This window comes from Delphinapterus leucas, chromosome 16 (genome assembly GCF_059928025.1).
Source record: "Delphinapterus leucas isolate spDelLeu-1000000601 "Yukka" chromosome 16, BTC_Dleu_Yukka2, whole genome shotgun sequence".
NCBI lineage: Eukaryota > Metazoa > Chordata > Mammalia > Artiodactyla > Monodontidae > Delphinapterus > Delphinapterus leucas.
Window position 1 is genome coordinate 28,535,865 of NC_143144.1, and position 26,448 is coordinate 28,562,312.

The window sequence follows — 26,448 nt, forward strand, 5'->3', positions numbered from 1 at the left end:
GATTAGAATTCCCATCTCTTTATTCTCCGGCTCCTGAACTTTACTCTGTGGCACTAATTATTTTAGGGAGACAAGTCTTAAGAAATTTCTCTTTTTGGAGTACGGTATAGATTGCTTTAAAATCTTATTTTATCAGTATTTTCTTTTCTTTTTTTAAATATTTATTTATTTCGTTGCACCGGATCTTAGTTGTGGCAGGTGGACTCCCCAGTTGCAGCATGTGAACTCTTAGCTGTGGCATGCATGTGACATCTAATTCCCTGACCAGGGCTTGAACCCTGGCCCCCTGCATTGGGAGTCTTAACCACTGTGCCACCAGGAAAGTCCCAGTATTTTCATTCATATGAAATGAGGAGATGTATTTTTAAGTAACATTCAGGGAAGATATTCCACATTCAATTTTGTGACAGCTGGCTTCTTAAAGGCTGTGCAAAGCTCTAAAAGTGGTACTTATGCTTTTAATTTTTGTCAAGTTAAGATTTAAAATTAAACAAGAAAATCATAGACATTTTATTTTTGTTATTCCTGTATTAAAGAATCTTTACACATGAAAAGATGAGACATTTGTAAAGTAAGCCTAATTCCTCTAAAAATAAGGGTAGTTTTGATGGTTGTGATCTAAAAAGACACAGGTTTTAAAAAAGCAGGAATAAGTTTTATATTTTAAAATCATTTCAGAAAGACCATTAAAATTTAATAATACAAAAATTTTATGCTAATAAAACCAACATGTAGTAGAAAATTTATAAAGCAGATCAATATAAAGTCAAAATGACACATAATTCTACTTTCCAGAGAATCCAGTAATAACATTTTGGTATGTTTCTTTCCAGTCTTTTTTCTGTGTATATACGGCATATATATATTTTTTAACATAGTCAAGATTATACTCTACATTCTTTTTGTTGGATTGTTTTGCTTTTTTCACTTAAGATTATATCATGAATATTTTCCTCTGTCCTTAAAAAGTCTATGAAAACATTTTATAGTAGCTTCATAACATTCTTCTGTAATTTATTTAACCATTATTCTATTTTTCCTTATTTAGGGATATAATACATTTTTGCTATTAATGTGAAAGGAATAACTAGGTATACACATCTTTGTTCATGTTCTATTTTATCTATTATAGTTGCCTATAAAGTGGAATTGGTGACACATTGCCACAAAGCTTTCTAGAAATGTACTAATATATGAAAATACTTGTTTTATTGCACGCTTAACAAACTGGTTGTGTTTGAAGAGAACTTTGCTATTATTTTGGGTTTGGAAGCATTTGTTGAAAAGGTTAGTCTACATGTTTGTTGTGCTATCCGTAAACATATTTATTTAACTATTTGGCGTTAGCTATCTAGGTGCTTTTAGTGGCAGACTAACCACATGATTAGATAAAGTAGATAGAATATTTACTTATCTATCTTTCCAAGAGCAAACTATTCTGACCCACTGATCTTGATTCAACTATTTGAATTAGAAGAAAGTTAATGAAGGTTAATAATTCAAATTGACTGCTTTTCCCTAAAGTGAAGAATAGGATTGAAATAAATTGCTTAAAAAATTGATTGAAAGAGTCTTTTAGTGGTTACTCGGTAGCTAACTTTGTGTGTGTGTGTGTGTGTGTGTGTGTGTTTGAGAAAAATTGGGTGGAGGAGAAAAAAAAGCATGAAAGGCTGAGGAAAGGAACGTGCTGTGAATTAAAAAAGCTGCTGCCTTTATTTGGAAAAACATGTCTTTTATCTCTACCTGATTGACTCTGAAAGAACAATCACACATGAGCCCTGTTTACTGAAATAGCATTTTTGTATCTGTACCTGCTGAAATGAACTGTTACCTAAGTACATTTTAAGTAATACACTTTTTGAAAGTTGTGTTGACTGATTATGAGTAAAAAAACTAAAGTTTTGATTGTTAGATGCAAAGTGTCACTTCTCAAAAATAAGTAGCTTTTTAAAAATCTTTGAAAGTGATATGGCTTTAGTTTGATTGAATATTTGAGTATTGCAGGCTTTTATCGTCCCTTAATGACATAGAATATACTGTATCTGTTAAAAAGCAAAGTTTTAAATCTAGCTGTTTTGGTACCACGATTAGTTTTTTGTTAAAATTCAAAAATAGGAGTCAACAAAGTATGTTAGGCATGTGTGAAAGTTCATTTATTTTTCACAAGGCCGAGTGCATGTTAGCTTTCATATCATGCTTCCCAGAGATGTAATTTTAAGAAATGTGGTAACAACGAAGTGATAATCATGTCATGTGCTGAGGACTCTATTAGACTTTACTAGAATTAAGTTTTAATCTTCCCATTGCCCTGAAAAGCATGTAATGTGTAAACCGAGGGATACATAGGTTAAGAACCAGACCAAGGTCATGCAGGAAGTCAAGCAGGGGTTCCAAGTCACTTCTGTCTTGCTACCTTTACAATCTTGCTACTTCCCTTTACAACCTTGCTACTTAGCATGGCCCACGGACCAGAAGCAATTGGCAAAATCTGGGAACATAAAGGAATGCAAAATCTTGACCATAAAGACTTGCTGAATCAAACCTTTATTTTAACAAGATCACTCAAGCGATGTGTATGTATATTAAAGTTTGAAAAGCACCATACTCCATCCCATATTAAAAGTTACATGGAGGTTTTGAAATTTGTTCTAAGGATTATTCCTGGTGTTACTTTAGTTCATGTGGGTTATCTATTAACATTTTCCATGAGAGGAGGAGGCAAACTGTTGAATTAGTCAGTGTCTCCCCTGCTTCAAATTGCTATTCTGCTGCTGCTTTGATTCAGATCTTGTTTAATCCAGAGGAACAATTGACTACTTCTGCTTGTGGACATTTGGTCAAAGTCCCAATCAGCCAAGTATAGCTCTGTTTTTAATAGCCTTTACTCATGGACTGAACGCATCAAATTTATAGTACATGGCTTCATTCTAGATAGGATTTTCCAAACTAAAGAGAAAAATGCTAAAAAAAACAAAAAGCATTTTCAAAGGAAACTTGAAATCCTTGATGTTTCAGATGCTTAGTAAGGAATGAGGGATTTGTATAAATTGGTCTTTACTAATTTCATTTAGTGAGCATAATTATTCTGTCATGGGGCAATGATAGGTAAGAAAAAAGCAAGGCTAACTTAGTAGAACAGCACTGTCAGGTAGAAATATAATGCAAGACATAAAATTAAAAAATTTCTAGTAGCCACATTAAAAAAGTAAAAAGAAACAGTTTAAATTAATCTTAATATATTTTATTTAACCCGGTGTAGCTAAGTATTATTTCAACATGTAATCAATACAAAATTTATTACTGAGATATTCTGTATTTTTTTTGTACTAAGTCTTGAAAAATTCAGTATGCATTTTATATTTACAGTGTCTCAGTTTGGATGCTAAATTTTTCGCAGTTAAAAGGTGAAATGTAGTGCAATGAAAACAAAATTGTGTTTAATGGAAAAATATTTTACCTTTTGGTTTTAAAATTTAAGCTAATTAAAATTAAATAAAAATTCAGTTCCTTCAGTCACAGTATGCAGAATTCAGTATCACATGTTGGATCGTGTTTTTTTTTTTTAATTTATTTACTTTATTATTTATTTATTTTTGGCTCGTTGGGTCTTCGTTGCTGTGCGGGCTTTCTCTAGTTGCCGCGAGCGGGGCTACTCTTTGTTGTGGTGCACGGGGCTTCTCATTGTGGTAGCTTCTTTTGTTGCAGAGCGTGGCTCTAGGTGCGCGGGCTTCAGTAGTTGTGGCACGTAGGCCCAGTAGTTGCGGCTCGCGGGCTCTAGAACACAGGCCCAGTAGTTGTGGCTCACGGGTTTAGCTGCTCTGCAGCATGTTAGATCTTCCCCCATGGGGGCTTGAACCCATGTGTCCTGCAGTGGCAGGTGAATTCTTAACCACTGGGCCACCAGGGAAGCCTTGGATTGTGTTTCTAACGTAAGTGATTTCACACTTATGGACTTGGTCACCATCCAGATGGTTAGTAAATGAATGCCACTGGAGGTTGTGGTCTGTTTATATAAATATTTGCACAGAGAATAAAGAGGGAATAAAAACAGCTATTTAGGTCATAAAGCGTTTACTGATTATCCTCCATTCTACCCTTCCTGCAGTTGGAATTGATTTACCTGTGTTTTTATTTATTTATTTATGTTTGGCTGTGTTGGGTCTTGACACATCGAACCGTGTCCCCTGCATTGGCAGGCGGATTCTTAACCGCTGCACAAGGAAAGCCTTTTACCTTTTATTAGTAGTTCAGAATCAGTTTCTTAAATCCTTTAACCCCCACTAAATTGTAAGGGTAGCTCCAAGAGTTAGGGTTCTTCCAATTTTTTCCCTATGGCATTAGATGCTTACTTCCGAGCGCTTCGTACTTTTCAGAAAAGTGAGGAAGTCTGACAATTAGTGTGTCAAGCAGGATAGTCTGAGTGGGCTAGTTTGGCCCAGAGGTTTTAAAACTTTACACGTGTACCTGGATCACCCGGGAACTTGCTAAAAATACCAATGTATGGGCCTCACCTTTCTAGGTTCTGATTCACAGGTTTATAGTGAGACCGTGGACACTTCTGTATTAAATAACTTGTTTTAAGTGTTTCTGAAGTTCAAAAACGTTTGGGGACCACAAGACTCAGCATTTGACTCTTAAAGGCTGCGAGTTCGAATTAAGACATGTGCTGCTGTTGCCACGCGATCGATTCTACCCGGGCTGAGTTTTCCCAGGCGGCTGCTGCTTTTCTGCAGATGGGTTTTCAGGCTGTTAAACCCCATCCCCGAAGACTGCCCAGACTCCGTCCCTGTCCCAAGTCCTGTTAAGGCGACCTGGGCTGGCCGAGGTAGACAGGGCCATGTGACTGATAAGCCGGTTGCCTTTCGGAGCGGCCATTTTTGAGGCGGGCACCCATCCTCGTGCCCCGTAAGCCAGGAGTGTGTGTGGGGGAACTCCGTTACCAGGACTCAAGATGGCCACCGCGCCCGCTAGCCAGGCCGCTAGCCCGCGCGCCGGCACGAGACGCGCGGGCGGCTTGCAGTTGCCCGAGGCGGCCTGGGCTAGTCTCGGGCCGCGGGCCCGTGGCGGAGCGCCCGCCCCTTCCGGGCTCGGCCAATCAGCGCGTGCGGCCGGCTCAGCGGGGGCCGCCCGCGCGCCGGGTATGTGAGGACGCGCTCCCCGTCGCTGAGTGCCTGAGCCCAGGAGCAGTGGCTGTGGTACCTGCTGCTGCCGCCCGTGCGGACGCAGAGCATCGGACGCGAACGCTGTTGCGTGGGGCAAGAAGGTGAAGCCATGACGGCCATCAGGTAATGAGACAGAGCGGCAGCCAAAACTGCGCGCTTGCTGGGCATTAGCCTCCTGGCTGCCGGAGAACTGTCGCCCCTTCTCTTGGGTGTTGTGGAGCCTCCCAATGCCACCGGTCCCTCTCATGTTGGAGGCTCTCTCTGCACTTTTCATATGGTCATTTCTGCCTTCCTCAGAAGTTTTGGGGGCTGAGGCACATGGCGGAGCCCTGCGAGCAGCCGCACCGCTGAGGTGACCCTTACCCAGATTACAGGGTTTGAAGCTTGCAGGTGAGCGTAGTGGGTTTCTCGTGAAAATGTAGCTATTTTCCCTCCCCCGGGATAGCCCGAGGCTTGGGGAAGTGTGACGTGCACAGGGCGTGTCCATGTCCGCGTGTCATGCCCTCTGACAACTTCGTTGGTGGCCCAGTGCAGACCTGCAAAGTTGGCCCTTTGATGCAGGTAGATTGCCCCCAGGTTGTGAAATTGTGTGTCCCAAAAATGTTTGCTTATGACTGGAATTAGTACTCTGGTTCCCCAGGTACCATCTGTTTACCTACTTTTATCTGAGAGTCACACGCAATGTGGGTTTCATGAGGTGGTAGGTATACAATGAGAGCAATAAAAGAGAGCCTTCCTTCAATTGCTCTTCCAGAGTTTGGAAGGTTCTTTTTTGGTAATGGCGACAGGATAATGGCCCTGTCCAATGTCTGCGGGTAGCACTGACTGAATGTTTACCTTATGCTGATGAAACTATAAAAAGAGGTAAATTGCCTTATTTACTCAGTGTTCTGAACTGCCTCTTTTAAAGTAGACCTTGGCCTTCATTGTCCCAGAGAAAGGGAGGCCCCAGCACAAATGTGAAGAGAATAAAATTAAATTTTGGTTTGTGAGCTTCCAGCAGCCTAAGTCGTGGTGATTTAATGGTTTCTCAGTGGTGAATTTGACTACACAGTGTTTAAGAAATGACTTGAGAACCTGACTCTCAGGGAAGTTAAAGTAAGACGTAACTGTGCTGAACTGGGATGCAGTTTCTCTTAAGTTGCGTAGTTCTGTAAACACAAAGAGTATTTACCTCATTATGCAGAAGGAGGAATTGGGGTACTGAAATGTGGAGATCAACATGGAAAGATTTCACAATAAATTGTATTGGGACATATAAGTCTAGCTTTTAATGCTAACAGTATTTTACGATGAATTAGGATTATGCTGTTAAACCTAGTCAGTGCTCCCTCTCCCCACTCCCAACTCCCATCATTGTAGCCGGCTACTAATTAGGAGTGTGGGTCAAATACTGTCTATGTTAAGGGACACTTCTTATGTGGACTCGATATTAATCCATCATCATATTCCTGGCTACTCTTCAGTGGAGAAAAACCCAAATATAAAGCTTCTGCCGCTCGGCCAGTGACAGTAGGATGTATTTTTTAAGGTAGGGGTTGAATGGTGGTTGTATTAAAATTCAAAGGTTAATACCAGCCTTATTAGACTTGTGGAAGGATAGATAACTACTAATAGTTACATTTATCCTTGTTTCTTCAGATGTTAGTCTACATTTTACATAGACTTCAACTATAGTGACATGACTCAAAAAAAGATTTTTAGATATTATCTAAACCCAGCTACCACATTTATACCTGAGGAAACGGAGACCAAGAAGACTTGAGTGCCTTGTGCAAAATCAGTTAGTGGCAGAGTTAGGAACTGAATCCAGATATCCATTATACAGTGCTCTGCATGATACCTTTATAAAAACAACATACTACTTAAATTTCCTGAAAAAGCTGCTTCTGTGAACAAAAATTTTAGAGTATTCTGAGAGACAACTGTAGTAACTCTCTTGCTTTCCTGTAGTCCTCCAAGGAACTTAATAACTTAGGTTTAGGAGTAGGCAGGGAGACTACTGAAGTTGAAGCAACTCTATATATGTGGTGACAGTTTTAAAATGGTTTGGTAATCCTACAGATACCAGCTGGTTCCCAGTGAGGACTGCATTTAATGCAGTTTTGTCATACCTTTAGTTTTCACGTTTATGATGTTAGGCGTATACCCATTTTGTACCCAGTTTAACGGTAGCCGAAAGGATGGGTACTGCTTACTTGCTTTTAATACTAGTGAGGAGAATGATCAAGGTCACCAAGCTATCAAAATCTGACTTCGTGTCCATTGTTGTTTTTTATATCACACTTAAAATAATTGCTGCTAAATATAGTAATATGTGACTCCTCGCAATGACTACCACAGAATACATCAATAGGATTGGAAACCGGTGAGGGCCAGTGGTCAACACACCTAGGTTCTAATTGAGGGTATTTTTCTGAGTTACTGATCTTCTTTTTCTCTTTTTTCCTCCTCTGGACATTTGTTTAATGAAATACTCAGTGATGGTGATACAAATATGTATTCCTCAGCGTTGCTGGTTAGATATGAAAGTGTTCTTATATTTTAAGATGTTTTATAAATGGAGTATTCTCTTCTTGTTGAAAACAATTTGGTCCCCTTAGAGAATGGTGTCGTCTGAAAATAAATGTTTAAATCTTAGATATTTTAAACAGGAAGTGAACTGACCTAATTCCCTCATTTTACAGTTGAAGAAGCTGAAGCCAAGAGATACTATGATTTGTTAAGGTTCACACAAGTAGTTGCATATCTTGAACTAGAACCCAGCTCTCTAGATACCTAGCTCAGTGCCCTTTCCAGTGTAGCATTCAGCTATTAGGAATTCCTAAATATGATTTAAATCAAAAGAATTAAAAAAAAATTTTAAATCTTTGAATAAGTTTGGCTGGAGAATTTGACTGTCTCTTTGACTTTTACTATTATTTGTATTCTACTCTACTACACCATTACTAATGAAGAGTTTACAGCCTGTAAAACCGATTATCAGATTATGTATATCAGATTCCAGCTTGTCTTCATGTGAGAAATGATAAAACATTTTTAATTGCCCCAACAGGAAAGTTGACCCTTGAGTTAAAATTCAGGAGACACAGGAAAATGTAGAATGTCAGGACTAGAAGAGAATCTTAGAGAGCATTTTACTCTTCTTTTTTTCTCTTAATTTTTTTTTTAAATTTTATTTATTTTTCGCTGCATTGGCTCTTAGTTGCTGTGCGTGGGCTTTTCTCTAGTTGTGGCGAGTGGGGGCTATTCTTTGTTGTGGTGCAGTGGCTTCTCTTGTTGCAGAACACGGGCTCTAGGTACGTGGGCTTCAGTAGTTGGGGCACGCGGGCTCAGTAGTTGTGGCTCGCGGGCTCTAGAGCACAGGCTCAGTAGTTGTGGCGCACGGGCTTAGTTGCTCGGTGGCGTGTGGGATCTTCCCCGCCCAGGGATCGAACCCTTGTCCCTTGCATTGGCAGGTGGATTCTTAACCGCTGCACCACCAGGGAAGTCACCATTTTACTCTTTTTCTTTCTCTATACTGGACCTTGAGGCCCAAAGTGAAGTGATATATCCTAGTTTGGCAATGATAGAGCTTAAGAGAGAATTTAGGTCTCCTAACCTCCTACATTATGCACTTTTCACTGGGCCAACAGTATTTCAAAATACTCCTATGAATATTGCCTTCCTGACATGAATGTCTCATCTGGTTTTGGGCATTGCTTACAGCTTGAGTTTGTGCCAGGGAAGACTGGGAAAATGAGGTAGGGAGACAGGGAGAGCGTTCGCTGTAGAGCTGAGGAACCCAATTCTTTGGCTTTCCCAGACAGGTCAGGTTTGGTTTAAGACTATTCTGGGACTTGACATGACTGCCCTACATGATAATTCTGTAACCACTTCTGTGGGTTAAGTCTACATTGGGAAATTTATGTGGGCTGTGGGTGGGGTCCTAGGGTATTTTTCTCCTAACACTCAAGACTTTGAGGTACATCCAGTAGGATCTGCCAAGCCACTCAGATGGAGAACATTCATATCGAGACTAAATTCTGGCTAAGACTGAAACTGCCTTGTTTTGTTGATTTGGTTTCTTTAGAGCCTTTAAACAGAATTTTCAAACTCATTTTCAGGACTTGTGTCTTAAGAATTTTAAATTTCATATTACTGTACAAACTTTTTTATGGCATGAGACTTCTTAGTGAGGCTAATGAATTTTTAAAATAAAATGAAATTGTTTCGTTTATGAAATATTTTGAAGAACTAAAGCAGGAACCCTTCCTTTGGAGAACTGCAATGTCAGCTGTTAATACTTATTTATAAATAGGTCATCTTTGTTTGAAAAAGCATACAAGGTTTTCTAATTCCAAATCTTTCCAGCCACAGTATTGCTATATTAAGCAGAACTGTCAAAGATGAAATGGAACCAAAATGTCTAGACTGTTTAAATGTTAACCCTTTCCTGTAACATTGGTTAACAATCACGCCTATTTACCTCTTCGTACCTACTCGGTTTTAAAACGTTATTTAAAAAAATACTGTAATAAAATGTAAGTCTGAATTCTTATTTTCACATAGCATAGCTGGCTTATAAATAGGATGACCATATGTCCCAGTTTGTCCAAGACAGTCCTGGATCATGCCTTTTATCCTGGCATAATTATTAATAGCTCTTCCTTTATTCTCAAAAGTATCCCATTTGGATAATAAATTATCTAGTCACCTACTTACACACTATAATAATTTTATTGTAGTAGATTTTGGTTGTTGAAATGTTACTTGAAATACGACCATAAGATGATGGAATATTAGCTTATTTTGGCTAGATTTGGATATTTTTCATTGGTCGGACATTTTTATTGTGTTGAGAGTTCTTACTGTCTCAGAGTAGTATATTGAACAAGAAAGCACATGATTTGAAGTTAAGTATCATTTATTTGTTGTCTGACCTTTGGCAGGTTATAGAACTTTGCTGAACCTTTTGTTTCTCTTAAACAGATAATAGCAATACCTATACTACAGAGTTATTGTGATGATTTAAAGGCAATAACATACATAAAAATGCTTTATAAGCTGCAAATTGCTATGTAAGTGTTAGTCATTAGTGTGTCTCACATGTGCTCCTGAAAGTTGAATTTTAAATTAATGATTTTATCTTGTTTAGGGAACCTTGCTATTTAATAGCACAATCTTTTAGAAGTGTTCTTACTGTAATGGGGAGCAGGGAAATAATAGTTGGAGATATATGTGTCTTTGAGGTTTTCTGGGAAGGAGGGGCAGGAGTTTCAGCATATTTGTATGCTGAAAAGAATGATCCAGTAGAAAGTGAAAAAACAGATGATGCTGGACAGAGGGAAGAGATTATTTCCTTGAGTTTGCAAGAAGGCATGCCAGTATGCACAGGCTTAAATGGAAGGACTGGCCTTATATAGCCTAAGGGACACAAATATTTTCCTAGTTTGTTTACTTTAAAAAAAAATACCAACAGTATAATTCATATATAGTAAAATCACAGATCCTAAGTTCACTGTATTTTGGGGAAGAAAAAAGTATTTGTGTAAAACACCACCCAGAACAACTTACAAGACATGTTCATCTCCTAGAAAGTTCTTTCCTGTCTCTTTTCTTTTTTAAAAAATATTTATTTATTTATGTATGTATTTATTTATTTTGGCTGCACCCGGTCTTAGTTGCTGAATGTGGGCTTCTTAGTTGCAGCATGCCGACTTCTTAGTTGCTACATGCTGACTTCTTAGTTGCTACATGCGATCTCTTAGTTGCCGGCATGCATGTGGGATCTAGTTCCGTGACCAGGGGTTGAACCCGGGCCCCCTGCATTGGGAACCCGGAGTCTTACCCATTGGACCACCAGGGAAGTCCCTTCTGCCTCTTTTCAATCAGTCTCATTCCCTGCACCATCCAGGCAATCATTTTCTGGCTTCTATTAGTAGAGATTAGTTTTGTATATTCTATAACTTCACATAAATGGAATCATACAGTAAGTACTATTTGTGTCTGATTACTTTTATCTGATTACTGTCGTTCAGTAACAATTTTGATGTTCATCCATTTTGATGTGTGTGTTAATAGTTTGCTCCTTTTCACTGCTGAGTAAGATTCCATTATATGGATATAGCAACAGTTCTGTTGATGGACTTTGGCTTGTTTTCAGGGTTTGATTATTGTAAATGAAGCTGCCATGAACATTCGTGTGAACGTGGGTAAATGCCCAGGTGTGGAATTGCTGTGTTCTAGGGTAGATGTCTGTTTAACTTCAGAAACCACCAAACTGTTTTCTAAAATAGAAAACAAAATACTTTAAACATTCAGTGTTATAAGAGTTCCAGTTACTCCACTTTCTTGACAGTGTTTGGCATTTTTGATTTTAACCATTCTGATGGACGTGTAGTTACATTTCATTGCAGTTTTAGTTCATTGATTGCTAACTGATTACAGACCATTTGCTTATCTTTTCTTTAGAACTGCCAGTTCAGGTCTTACCCATATTTGTAAATATGGTATTTGTAAATATAAGTTGTCTTTTTGTTGCTGATTTGTAATTCTTTTGATACTTCAGATATAAGTTATTTGTTAGATATTACAAACAAACATACATACCTTCCTATGTAGCAAATATTTTCTCCCTGAGACATGTCTTTTCATTTTCGTGTGTCTTTTGGGAGGAGAAGTTTTAAAATTTGAAATTGAATTCATTGATTGATTTTGTTTATTACCTTTTGGGTTCTTAGAAATCTTTCCTTCTTCCTTATGTTTTCTTCTGGAAGCCTTGTAGTTTCAACCTTCACATTTAGGTCTAAGATCCATCTTAAGCTGATTTTTTGCTATGGTGTAAGGGTTTCCTCAAAAGGATTTTCAGTCAATAGATTAGATAGATGTAGGACTTTTCCTGGACTCACTGCTCTCATCTGTTGACCTATTTGTATATTGTTACACCAATACCACACTTTCTTAATTATTGTAGCTTTGTAAGCTTGGTGCTGTTTCTTTAAATTTTTGATAGAATTTAGCAGTGAAGCCAACTGGGCCTGGAATATTTTTTGGATGAAGGGGTGAAAGGTTTTAAATTACAAATTTCAGTTTCTTATTAAAGAAATGATAAATGAGTATTCAGATTTAACATTTTTTCCTGTGTCAGTTTTGCTAAGCTGCATTTTTAAAGAAATTTTTTCAGAATTGTTGGATTGTTAAAAAGATGTTCATAGTATACTATTACTGCCTGTAGGAACTGTTTTATGTCCCCTTTTTCATTCCTGGTATTAGTACTCCTCCCATGCCTTTTTTTTTTTTTTTTAACTTTTTGGGATCAGTCTTGTTAGGGGTTTATCAAATGTATTAATCTTTTCAAAAGCCCAGATTTGGGTTTTGTTGAACTTCTATTTTGGTAATAGTTTTCTGCTTCATTCATTCATTCATTTATTTAATCTATTTGGTTTATTTTTGCTGTCATATTTTTATTTTCTTGCTTCTGCTCTTTGGGATTTAATTTACTCTTTTTCCATTTTGTTTTGAGTTAGAAGTTTAGACCATTGATTTTAAACCTTTGTTGTTTTCTAACGTGCATTTCATATATAAAATGTTCCCCTCTCAGTACTTTTTTAACTAAGTAGTTGTGGTGCACGGGCTTAGCTGCTTTGCAGCATGTGGGAACTTCCTGGACCAGGGTTTGAACCTGTGCCCCCTGTGTTGGCAGGTGGATTCTTAACCACTGCGCCACCAGGGAAGCCCTACATGTGTTTTTAAAGTCTTTAATTTCACTCAGCAATATTTTGAGGCTTTCAGTGTAGTTGTTTTACACATCGTTTATTCAGTAAATGAATATTGCAGTTGTTGGGTGTATTGTTCTATAAATACCAATTAGTTTAATTGTTTTATTTACTTAATTATTAACTAATTATTATTAATTATTAAATTGTGATATAATTCACATGCCATAAAATGTACCATTTAAAACTGTACAGCTCAGTGGTTTTTAGGATATTCACAGGGTTTTGCCTCTATCACTACTATCTAATTTCAGAACTTTTCCATCATCCCCAAATGAAGCCTCATACCTGTTAGTGGTTACTCTCCATTTCCCCTGCCCATCCCCTGGTAACCACTAATCTACATTGTCTCTTTGAATTTGCCATATTCTGGACATTTCATAAGTGGAATCATATATTTGGGCTTTTGTGCCTGGCTTCCTTCACTGAGTACAATGTTTTCAAAGTTCATCTATGTTGTTACATGTATCAGTATTTCATTCCTTGTTATGGCTGAATAATATTCCATTGTATGTATAGACCACATTTTGTTTATCCATCAGTTGATGGATATTTTTATTTCCACTTTTTGGCTGTTATGAATAATGCTGCTATAAACATTCATGTCCAAGTTTTTGTGATGTCACATGTTTTGTGTTTTTTTTTGCGATACGCGGGCCTCTCACTGTTGGGGCCTCTCCCGTTGCGGAGCACAGGCTCTGGACGCGCAGGCTCAGCGGCCATGGCTCACGGGCCCAGCTGCTCCGCGGCATCTTCCCAGACCGGGGCACGAATCCGTGTACTCTGCATTGGCAGGCGGACTCTCAACCACTGCGCCACCAGGGAAGCCCTGTCACATGTTTTAATTTCTCCTGAGTATATACTTAGGAGTGGAATTGCTGGGTCATATGGTAACTTTATGTTTATTTTTTTGAAGAATTGCCAAACTTTTTTGTCAAGCCGGCAGCATCATTTTATGTCTCCACCAGCAATGTGGATTCCAATTTTTCTGCGTTCTTGCCAATACTTGTTTTTGTCTAGCAGTATCTGCCGAGAGGCTGTATGTGCTTGATGAGGCATACCTTCAGTGCCCAGCCAGGCTTACAATGCTGCCATAGCCTCTATTTCCTGCTTGTGCAGAGCCTCATGCTCAGAGATGATTGCTTAGTACCTTTTCAGGTCTTTCTTGAGCATGCCCACAGGCCAGGGCACATGTATAATACATGGTCTCCTAGATTCTCAGGAATATTCAGAACTTTTCAAAACCCCTTATGGATATCTCATGCCCCACTTTTCCTTTTAAGATTTTTTGGTTAGCTGCTTGTTTGTCTCAACTGCTTCAGATGGCTGGGGTGTTAAACAATTGCAGCCGATTGTTTTTGACAAATGCCCCCGGGGGGAAAAGGCTGTTAGTACTGGGGAAACTCTGAGTCAGGTCAAATAATGAGAAATCTTGGAGTAGGAGTTTTTCGGGTAACTGCCAGTAAGCTCAAATAATAGCACTTTTCTGAAAATGGGGCTTTGAAAGAGCTCCAGTTCTGTTCCAGCTCATCCAGTGGCTGGTAGGCCCCTGGTTTCCACTGTGTTTTGGGGCTGTTGCTTTTAAGGCTGCCTTGGAGCTGGTTAGGGGGGATGGGAATGGGGCAAGTTAAAATGCCACAAAGCTTGCTGTTTTTACTGAGATTCAGCCTTTTTTTTCCCCTTGAATAAATGCTCCTCAGGTGTTGCAAGCCTTTGGTTAATATGTGGAGTTCTGAAAGTGTTGATTTTGACTTTTTTTGCTAGTGTTCTTGTTGCTTTTATGGAAGAGAGGATTTTTGGAGGCCTTTATTCTGCCATTCCTGATGTTATCACCCTAATTGTTTCTTAAACATTTAAAAATATTCTTACTTTTTCTTTCTTTTAAAATACTTTACAAGTTTTTTGTTTTTTTTTTGATTTTGAAAGACTCGCAAGAAGTTGCAAAAAGAGTACAGAGTTCCTATGCACTGTTCACCCAACTTCCCCCAATGATAAATCTTATAAAACCACAGTATCTTAGCAAAACCAGGAAATTGATGTTGGTATAGTACTATTAAGTTGACTATAGATGTTATTAGAATATCACCAGTCTTTGCATACACTGTCTTTTATTGACATGGTGGTGGTGTGTAGTTCCTCGAAATTTTATCATGTCCAGATTCCAGATTAACACAATTAGGGTATTAAACTGTTCTGTCACCACAAAGAAACCCCTTTGTGTTATCCCTATATGGTCACACCCTCCCCCCCAGCCTTAACAGTTGGCAACTCTTGATCCGTTCTCAGTCAATGTAATTTTGTCATTTTGAGAGTGGTATATAAATAGAATTTTACAGTAGGTAACACATAGATAAGGCTTTTATTTTTACTCACTACAGTGCCTTTGAGATCCATCCAAGTTGTATCATAGTTCATTCCTTTTTAATGCTGAATATTAGTCCATTGTATGGGTGTACCACAGTTTCTTTACCTAGTTACCTATTGAAGGACATTTGGGTTGTTTCCAATTGTTTACTATTACCAGTAAAGCTGTTATGAACATTTGTGTACACATTTCTGTGTAAACTTAAGTTTTCATTTCTCTAGGATAAATATCCAGTAGTGTGATTCCCTAACTTATTTTTGTGTTGTCTGTTTTACTACTAAAAGAGGGGTGTTACAATTAACTAAGACTGTGAATTTGTCTATTTCTTGTGTTTCTCTCAGGTTTTTTTTTTTTTTTAAGTATTTTGAAGGCATTTATTTTGTTTCTTGGTGAATTGACCTGCTTTTTTTTTTTTTGCGGTACGCAGGCCTCTCACCGTTGTGGCCTCTCCCGCTGTGGAGCACAGGCTCCGGATGCGCAGGCTCAGCGGCCATGGCTCACGGGCCCAGCCGCTCCGCGGCATGTGGGATCTTCCCAGACCGGGGCACGAACCCGCGTCCCCAGCATCGGCAGGCGGACTCTCAACCACTGCGCTACGAGGGAAGCCCTGACCTGCTTATTTTTATGAAATCATTTTATATCTGGTGATGTCTGCCTTGTTTGATATTGATATAGCCACTGTAGGCTTTTTATGATTAATATTTGCATGGTATGTCTTTTTATCCAAGCTTTTTGTTTTTAAACTCTGTCTTTATATTTAAAGTGTATCTCTAGTAAATGGTATTTTTTTTAATCCAGTGTGACAGTCTTTATTTTTCAATTGCAGTGTTTATCCATTTACGTTTAGTGTGACTACTAATATGGTTGGGTTTAAGTATACCATCTTTTGTTTTCCATTTATCCTATGTGTTATTATGTCTTTCCTGCTTTTTTTTTCTAAATTGACTATATTTTAATTTTTCATTTTATGTTGTCTATTGGGTTTTTTAGCTATACCTTGTTGTGTTGTCATTTGGTGATTGCTTTAGGAAGTGCAATATTCATTTTTAACTTACCACAACCTATTTTGTTGTTGTTGTTGCTTTCTTTTTGGCCATGCTGTGCAGCTTGTGGGATCTCAGTTCCCTGACCAGGGATTGAACCCGGGCCACGGCAGTGAAGGCCTGGAATCCTCGCCACTAGGCCATCAGGGAACTCTATTACAACCTATTTTGAATTAGTGCTCTATTATTTGACCTTTGACGTAAGTACCTTTAAAATTTAACCTTACTCTAGACCCAGTCCTGATCTATAGGAGCCTGAGATAAGCAGCAGCCTGTTGATAGAAGTTAGAACCTGGAATAGAAAAATACCTCAAGGCCCTTGTGATTATCGTATGCCAGCCATTGAGAATACAAATGTAATTAAGGTTAAAAAAAAAAAACAACTTTACCTTTTATGTTGAGATAAATTGATTGAGATAAAGTACAAAGCAACCCTTAAAATTGATTAAAAGTTCATCAAGGAACTTAACAGAACCTAGGGAGGAGGAATGAGTAAAACTAAGAGGTGGGCAGCAGTGCCTTAGTTTACAGGAGCTATCATTCACATTGTGAACTGCACCCTTTGGAGTTGTCCAGGGGACAGCCTGTACACTTTTACATGGGAATCCTTAGGTACGAGTTGGGCAGAAAAGATTTTCTAAGAGAGCTGGCATACGAGAAATTTTAAAAAGGTGAATGGGCGTTTGTTAGGCACAGAAGTATAGGGGAAGGACCTTACAGTCAGTCTTTTTCAGGGCACAGTGAGGTATTATGATTAGAAAATGGATTGTATGTGTTAGAATGGTGAGAGATAAAGTTAGAGAGGCACTGTATTTCAGTGATTGTAATATGCACATTTCTTCACATTTTAACATCTCTCAGATGCATTTATGCCTTGCAATCTCCATGGGAAGTTGGAATCTTATGATTCATGGCATCTCAGATTTGATGAAATATTGTAGGTTCCAGCTAGACTCAATGTCCTTTATGTTTAAAAAGGCTTTTGTATTTTATCCTCTACATAGTTGTAAGGGGAATAACTTTTAAGTGGAAAAATATCATTATTTGTTTAAATAATATAATTCGGTGATATTGTACAGAATTTATTGTGGCTAAAAAAATAGCAGCAGTGTAGGAATTTAGGCAAGGTCTGTAGAGGACCTAGTTAAAGGCAGCGCCAGTCGGGTGTTGTGGGGTTCCTGGTAGATGAACTGTTGGAACAAACCAGGAAGATGCAGTTACTACTAAGAATGGTGCTTATTGATGGAGAGAGAGGAATCACATATAAAGTTGAGTTTTCTGAATTTAAAAAGGGGATGATTGCTGTAACAGTTAAGGACACTCATCAATAGTGTTTATTCTGGCACCAGATGTAACTAAATATTTTTGCTGACCAGAGGGCTAATCAATATCAATATATCAATAAACAAGACAAAGTTTTCTCAGGATCTTTTACGTAATATCTATGTCAGTGTATAGTATTTGTGGGTTGTCTAACAAAATAATAATTATAGTATAGGTTTATGTTGGATGGAGCCTGAATTATGAGACACTTCAAAATTACTGACCAAAAAGAAAGAAAGAAAAAGTCATTCAGATTCTTTCATCCTAGCATCCATTCCAGGAAAAAGACATTGCTAACATTTGGAACAAAATAATAATCCTAGTATGGGTTAGTCATAGTTTTTGGCCATAGACCAGCCCCCATCTTGTTCACATCTAATAGGACAAGTTCAAAGTAAATGCTTACTTAAATAGTATCTTCATTGTTTAAGAAGGGTGATACAGTATTTACTGGCGTGGACCCTAGTTTGTATTTAGGAAACTAGCCATTTTGAAGAATTAGTGTTTTTAACAAAGTTAATTTGTCATATTAGAATGAAATCATATAATAGTTTCTCATTTACGTACAGTGATGGAGAGGAAAACGACGTGAGTAGTTTAAACTATTTGCTTTTGGAAATAATTGTATAGTTTTTACTTAACTTACTGTTTGAAGACACCTTTTATCTGCTGTTTTAAATTTTATTGTCCCCACCTCTTACCTTAGCCACTGTTGGCTGCAACAGGTTCCACACAGGCTCCGGACAATTCCAACTTGACAGCATCTCTCATCAGGTACACATGCTGTGTACTTCTTGCAGTGAGGAACAGTAGTCAGTGTATAAGTTCTTCCTCTTTTGTCCTTTACACACGGAGCTCTGAATCACATTTTACATATTCTTGTCCATAAGCAAAGGTTTTGTTGGACAAATAAGTTTAGGAATGAGTTTAAACATGGTTATTGTGATTCAGTGCTCATTTTCCCCCATAATTCTTTGTAGAAACCATAGGTTATTGTGATTCAGTGCTCATTTTCCCCCATAATTCTTTGTAGAAACCATAGGCCCAGAGAGGTTGAATTAATTTGGTAATATTATTTTTAATAAATTTTCAAATAGAGTGTTATGAACTATTTTGAGAATGCAGGAGATGTGCAAAGGACTGACTTCTTAAAAAGAAGTATCACAGTTACATTCCTTAAAACCAAGAGGGGGGCGTCCCTGGTGGCGCAGTCGTTGAGAGTCCGCCTGCCGATGCAGGGGACACGGGTTCGTGCCCTGGTCTGGGAGGATCCCACATGCCGTGGAGCGGCTAGGCCCGTGAGCCATGGCTGCTGGGCCTGCACGTCCGGAGCCTGTGCTCTGCAACGGGAGAGGCCACAACAGTGAGAGGCCCGCGTACCGCAAAAAAACCCCAAAAACCTAGAGGGGACCAGTTGGGGGTGGAGAGACTGACACGGGGACAGGAGGATATTTTTTTGTGATGATGGAAATGTTTCATATTTTGATTTTGGTGGTGGTTACATTACTGTATATATTGAACTGAACACTTAAAAAGTGTGAATAAAAAGAAACAACCAAGCAGCTCCCCTGTGCTTTTTTAAAGAAAAATAAACAAGTTCTAAGAGTTTTTATTGTTTGACTAATAATACACAAATCAGGCAGAGAAGTCCCTAATGAAATGATGGTCACGTTTTACTGTATCTGCCTGTTGATCCTTCATTTTCTAAGCACTTATTTTCTTTTTATATTAGACTTTTATTTTGATTACAAATGCCCGTGTGAATAAATAAATGCTTTGTCTTTTATCCCTCCCCCATCATTTTTCTTTAAATAGACAAAGGGACAAATTTCTCCTAATTGCATATTCAGCCATAGTTGCCCAATCTGTGATTTTAATAAGAGACTGTAATTCAATCTTCTAAATCATTTTACACTATAATTGTAGGCTATACCTTGTTCTCCTAAAGAAACTTTTGGGTATCAGTCCTATTGATATTACTGATAATCTCCAAATGGTGAGGAGGGTAACTGGTATGGAGGCAACTGGAGGATAGCTTGAGCAAACTAGATACCAATGGGAAATTGCACAGAGGCAAATTTTATTGCATAAACTAGAAGAATGGCCCTCATTGAGGCTGACCCAGCTATGGCCTCTGGTCCATTTCTTGCTGTCAGTTGGTATCAGTTGTGGTGGAGTTCTATCTTTCCCTCAGTTTTGAGCCGTATTGTAATCAGTTATGGAAAACAGACTCCCTCAAAGTCTGTTAAATGTAATTGAAAATTACACTATCTATGATACCCATTGTGAAGGTCCCGCCCCAGTCATTCAGTTTTTGAAGGGTAAGGCTGTTGCCTGGATTCCTCCAGGACTTGCTGTATGCTCCCTAATAAACTTTGATTAGTTCAGTATTTTACTATCTAGAGAGAATTAAATATCTATCATGTTTGTTGAGTATAAAACTTTATTGTGATAGACCTTAAAAAAATTGAATTTAATTAGCTTTAGTCATTAGCTGTTAAATATTGTGGAAAAAAATCACATGATCTGGTTTCTTCTTTTGTTATGTTTTATTTCATCCAATTTAAAAGTCATTCTCTTTTCTAAATGGCTTTGTGCTTCCTCTAAAATGTTGTCCTACATGTAATAGGCAAATCAGAGGTTTAATAAACTAGTATGTTAAGTTTATTTCCAAGGTAAAGTGAAGATATTTATTTTTATATTTGTGCATTTTACACATCACCTTACTTTCAGAAGTATTTCTAACTTGTACTGTATTTTGTGTTTTTTTTAGTGAAAATATTCTCTTTGGAATGGGAAATCCTCTTCTTGACATCACTGCTGTGGTGGATAAGGATTTCCTTGATAAGTAAGTATTAAGCTCTTCATATGTACTATGTGAAACTTACAGCTAAAGAAAAACTGAAAATTTTAGAATTGAATTTACTGTTTAACATCTTCAATTGGAGGAAAATTCAGGAAATTTAAATCTGATAATAGCAAGTGCACCATTATTATTTATTGAGTAATTGACCGCAGTTTTCCCTGGGAAAACTTAGGTACATTTGTTCATTCCTGTTGCTACTTTCACTTGAAATTTATTTTTTTATTCTTTGCAAGGAAGAAGTATGTGAATAACCTAATGATTTAATTTCCACATTTTAAAATTACTGTCAGTGAACTAAATCTATAGTGGTGCCATAACATATGGGAGAAGGAATAGGATTAGAGAGGGCAAGAAGAATATGTAGGACTTAATTCAAACACCGTGAATCTCCACTATTTCCCCCAATAATAGCTTTTGATGTTGTTAATTTAGCTGAGAAATCATTTTATTTATCTGTCTGTGATGATTTGGTGCAAGGAAAAAAAAGTACTAAAAAATATTTAATAATGAGAAATTAAGATCCCCTTCCCCTTGAACACCCCAAGTTCTATGCCCAGGGGCAACCATTTTAAAAAAAATATTATTGAGGTAAAATTTACTTAAAATTAAATCATAATTTTAACTATTTTAGAGTGTATGATTCAGTGACTGCTAGGACATTTGCAGTGTTGTACAACCGTCACCACTATCTAACTCCACGACATTTCATCACCCCGAAAAGAAACACATGGCCATTAAGTGGTCATTTCAGTATTCCCACCTGCCCTCCCCACCTCTCCCCAATCTCCTGGGAGCTACCAGTCTGTTTTCTGTCTCCATGGATTTGCCTGTTCTGGATATTTTATTTCATATAAGTGGAGACATACAATATGTGGCCTTTTGTGTCTGGCTTATTTTACTTAACATGATGTTTTTCAGTGCTCTTCCATGTGTCATCAAAACATATTATTAGGGGGAAATAGTGGAGATACATGGTGTTTGAATGGTGGATGGATGTTTGAATGGATACATGGTGTCCTACATATTCTTCCTGCCCTCTCTAATCCATGTTGTAGCATGTATCAGTGCTTCATTCCTTTTAAGGCAGAATAATACTCCATTGTTTGTATATACCACAGTTCGTTTATGCATTCCTCAGTTGGTGGAGCCATTGGTTGATGGGCACTTGGATTGTTTCGGTTTTTAGCTATTATGAAGAAAGCTGCTGTGAACGTTCATGTACAAGTTTTTGCATGGGTATATATTTTCATTTCTTTTGGGTATATATATTGGAGTGGAACTGCTAAGTCAGATGGTAATTCTGTGTTTAGCTTTTTAAAGAAGCATATCCTTGCCAAAACATGGTCTTTTCCCTTTTTAAAATTATAGCCATCCTGGGACTTCCCTGGTGGTCCAGTGGTTAAGACTCTGTGCTTTCATTGCTGGGGTCATGGGTTCGATCCCTGGTTGGGGAACTAAGATCCCACATGCTGCGTGGCATGGCCAGAAAAAAAAAAAGGAGAAAAAATAAAATTATAGCCATCCTAGTGGGTGTAAAGTAATATTGTGGTTTTGATTTACATTTTTCTAATTACTAATGATGCTGAGCATCTTTTCATGTGCTTATTGGCCATTTGTATATCTTTGGAAAAATGTGTATTGAAGTTCTTCACACATTTTTTAATTTGTTTTTTGTTGTGGTTGTAAGAATTCTTTATATATTCTTTTTTTTTTTTTTTGCGGTACGCGGGCCTCTCACTGGTGTGGCCTCTCCTGCTGCAGAGCACAGGCTCCGGACGCACAGGCTTAGCGGCCATGGCTCATGGGCCCAGCCGCTCCACGGCATGTGGGATCTTCCCGGACCGGGGCATGAACCCATGTCCCCTGCATCGGCAGGCAGATTCTCAACCACTGCGCCACCAGGGAAGCCCTATATATTCTTAATACTAGACCCTTAATAGGTTTATGATTTGCAAACATTTTCTCCTATTCTGTGGGTTATTTTGACTTTCTTGAGAGTATCCTTTAATGTGTAAGTTTTAAATTTTGATGAAGTCCAGTTTATTTTTTCTTTTGTTGCTGTGCTTTTGCTGTCATATCTGAAAATCTGTTGCTAAATCTAAGGTCACAATGATTTATGCCTATGTTTTCTTCTAGGAGTTTTAGCTCTTAAATTTAGAGCTTTGATCCATTTTAATTTTTGTGTCAGATGTGTGGTAAGGGTTCACTTCATTTTTTTGCATGTGGAAATCTAGTTGTCCCTGCACCATTTGTTGAAGAGAGTTTTCTTTTCCCCATTGAGTGGTCTTGGCCCTCTTAAAAATCCGTTGACCATAGGTGTTTGGGTTAATTTCTGGCTTCTCGGTTCTATTCCATAAGTCTGTATGCTTGTCCTTATTCCAGTACCACACTGATTTGATTACTGTAGGTTTGTAGTAAGTTTTGAAGTCAGGAAGTGTGAGCCCTCCAACTTTGTTGTTGTCTTTCAAGGTTGTTTTGGCTATTCAGAGTCCCTTGCAATTCCATGTTACTTTTAGGATCAACTTGTCCATTACTGTAAAAAAGGCAGTTGGAATTTGGAATGGGATTGCACTGAATCTGTAGATCAGTTTTAGAAGCATTGCCATTTTAACAATATTAAGTCTTCCGATTCATGAACAGGAGATGTCTTTCTTTAAGTTGTTTCAACAGTGTTTAGTAGTTTTAAGTTTAGAAGTCTCGCATTTCATTGGTTAAACTTAATCCTAAGTATTTCATTATTTTTGATGCTACTGTAAATGGAATTGTTTTCTTAATTACATTTTTGGATTGTTCATTGCTAATACATAGAAATACAACTGATTTTGGGGGATAACCATTTTTAACAAATTCTGTTTTTTAATGTCTTGGAGATTATCTTTATAACTCTTCATCTGTATAAATTCGAGTGTCAAAGGATCAGGCAAGAATTTATAAATGTGTAAATTTGCCCTATTGTAATATAATAGGAAATAGGTTGAGGCGCCAAGGACAAACTGGAGAATGTCTTATCCTAAGAAATTCAGATACAAATTTTTAAAATATACTTTGCTAATCAGAAACACTCCTGCATACAATTATGTTAATGGTTTTACTTCTGATTGCCTTGTACTTTTAAATGATATACACACATTAAAATATTTTCTTGTATCAACTTTCAATAGAATCCTTAGACTTCTCATTATATAGAATTAGAAGTGCCTCTGTTCTTCCGTCTGCTACTTCGCTCCTTTTAAGTTCTGTTAACCTTCTACTTTAACTCCTGACTCTAACTTCTACGCTAACTTTTAACTTTCTACTTTCTAACTTCTGTTTAACTATATTTTTTATTTTAATAAAGATTGATATGTTTTCATTCTGTTAGCTATCTATAATTGTCTTACCAACTTTGAATACAAAGTGGTAGTGAAGATTGAAAATCACTTAAACATACTTAATACTACTATCACTGTATTTATCCCTTTTTTCAGAATTAAATAGTACACTAAGAATGTAGAGTAGGTGTAACGTTTGGAATGTAATAAGAGCACTTAACTCTATTAACAAACTAAAGAAAGAAAAATCACATTGTCATCTCAATAGATAGAAAAACCATTTGCCAAAACTACTATCTATTCCTGATAAAGTTTCTTATAGCATTCTTAGAATAGAAGGGAACTCCTTTAACCTCATAAAATTTGGGTTAGGGAAAAGCCTACTAATAACATAATTCCTAATGGTGAAAGTCTGCATGCTTTCCCCTAAGATCAGAAACAATTCAAGGATGTCCACTCTCACCACTTCAAAATGTATGCAGTGGTCCTGAAGATTCTGTTCAGGACAATCAGGCAAGAAGTAAAAGACATCCAGGTTGCAAAGGAAGGAATAAACTGTTTTTATTTCCAAAAGGCATGATCATTTATGTAGAATAACTGATGGAATCTACAAAAAAAGCTACTACCTGATTTCTAGAATTATTATAAAGCTACAGTAATCAAAACAGTGATATCAGTGTAAAGTTTGATGGCATAGAATAGAAAGTCCAGAAATAGACCCACGCAGAAATGGACGACTGATTTTTTTTTTGTAATTAATTAATTTTTGGCTAGGTTGTGTCTTCGTTGCTGCACACGGGCTTTCTCTAGTCACAGTGAACGGGGGCTACTCTTCGTTGCGGTGCATGGGCTTCTTATTGCCGTGGCTTCTTGTTGCGGATCACGGGCTTCAGTAGTTGTGGCATGCGGGCTCAGTAGTTGTGGCTTGCAGGCTCTAGAGCGCAGGCTCATTAGTTGTGGCGCAAGGGCTTAGTTGCTCAGTGGCATGTGGGATCTTCCTGGACCAGGGCTCGAACCTGTGTCCCGCTTTGGCAGGCGGATTCTTAACCACTGTGCCACTAGACAAGTCCCTGGACGACTGATTTTTGACAAAGGTGCAAGGCAGTTCAGTGGAGAAAGGATTGTCTTTTCAACAAATAGTGCTTGAACAATTGGTTATCAACATGCATAAAAATGAATTTCGATCTGTATTTTGTACCATATACAAAATTAACTGATAGAACTAAATGTCAAGCCTAAAAGTATAACACTTCTGGATGATAATATAGGAGAAAATCTTTGTGGCTGTGGTTTAAACCAGAATTTCTTAAATGTAGAACACCAAAAGTATGTTCTATAAAAGAAAAATTGATAAGCTGGACCTTTTCAAAATGAAAATTTTTACTATTGGAAAGACACTGTTATAAGAATTAAAGGACAAACCACAGGTTTGGAGAAAATCTTTGCAAAGCGTATGTCTGATAAAGGACTACCAGTCAGAATACATAATAAGCTCTCAAAACTCAATCAGAAAAGAAACAACCCAATAAAAAAATGGGCAAGGGATTTGAACATTCACCAAAGATATATGGATGGCAAATAACCACATGGAAAGGTACTCAGTCTCTTTCATTATTAGGGAAATGTAAATTAAAGATACAGTGAAGTACTACCACACATTTGTTAGAATGGCTAAAATTTTAAAACAAAGCATACCAAATGTTGGCTAGATAATGGAGGAACTACAGCTTTCTTCTCATGGAGAGTTAAAATGCTGCACTGAATTTCAGTTTAAAAAGTTAAACACACATCTATTTGATCCAACCATTTCATTCTTAGGTATTTACCCAAGAGAAGTGAAAACATGTGTCCATACAAAGATGTGTTCACTAATGTTATGGTGATTTTTGTTTTTAATAGCTAGAACCTGAAAGTTATCTAAATGTCTATCAACAGGTGAATCATTAAACAGATTGTTTACCCATACATTAGAATTCTAGTCAGAAATAAAAAAGGAATAGAGTATTGTTTGGATGAAACTCAGAATAATTGTGTTCATTGAAAGAAGCCTGACAAAAAAGAATACATACTGTATCATTCCATTTATATTGAGATTATAGGGAATTCAATTTATAGTGACAGAAAGCAGATCATTGGTTTCCTGTGCATGTGCCAGGGTGTGGTGGAGGGCAGGAAGGAGAGATTACAAGGCAGGAAGGAGAGATTACAGAGAGACAGGACCGAGCTTTTAGGAGTGTGTTCATTACCTTGATTGTATAATGATTTCATGAGCATATACATGTATCAAAACTTATCAAATTGTATAAATATTTAAGATGTATGTCAGTTACATGTCAGGAAAACTTTATAAATAGAACAAAATAGAATCAATTGACATGAATTTATGCGTTTAAAGTTAGAACTGCTTTGTTTGCTTAGTGTGAGATGTTTTGCCCAGGAAATCAACTAATTGATTGTCACTGTTTTAAAAATATTCTAATAGCATATAAAAGTACAAAGAGGAAGTAAAAAATCTCAAATTTTATGACGTGTAACCAGTGTTAAACTGTTTTGATGAACATGCCCCAGACATCTATGTATAACCCAGAGAGATATTGTATATGTTTGTGTTTATGGGATAA

At 37.5% G+C, this 26,448-nt stretch overlaps 1 protein-coding gene across 9 annotated transcripts in view; it reads left to right on the forward strand.

Annotated features, from left to right (window-relative positions):
- The window catches only part of ADK (adenosine kinase), a 491,846-nt gene that overhangs the window by 21,023 nt on the left and 444,375 nt on the right, over window positions 1-26,448 (forward strand). For 4 of the 9 annotated variants that reach the window (XM_089897732.1, XM_022590941.3, XM_022590943.3 and 1 more), the window contains one exon: window positions 20,424-20,498. In XM_089897732.1, coding sequence (XP_089753858.1) covers window positions 20,424-20,498 — 75 coding nt within the window. Of the gene's footprint in view, window positions 1-4,922; window positions 5,286-15,711; window positions 15,994-16,026; window positions 18,425-20,423; window positions 20,499-26,448 lie in introns of those variants that run through there. The other 5 variants (XM_089897733.1, XM_089897734.1, XM_089897735.1 and 2 more) reach the window with 5 other exon arrangements.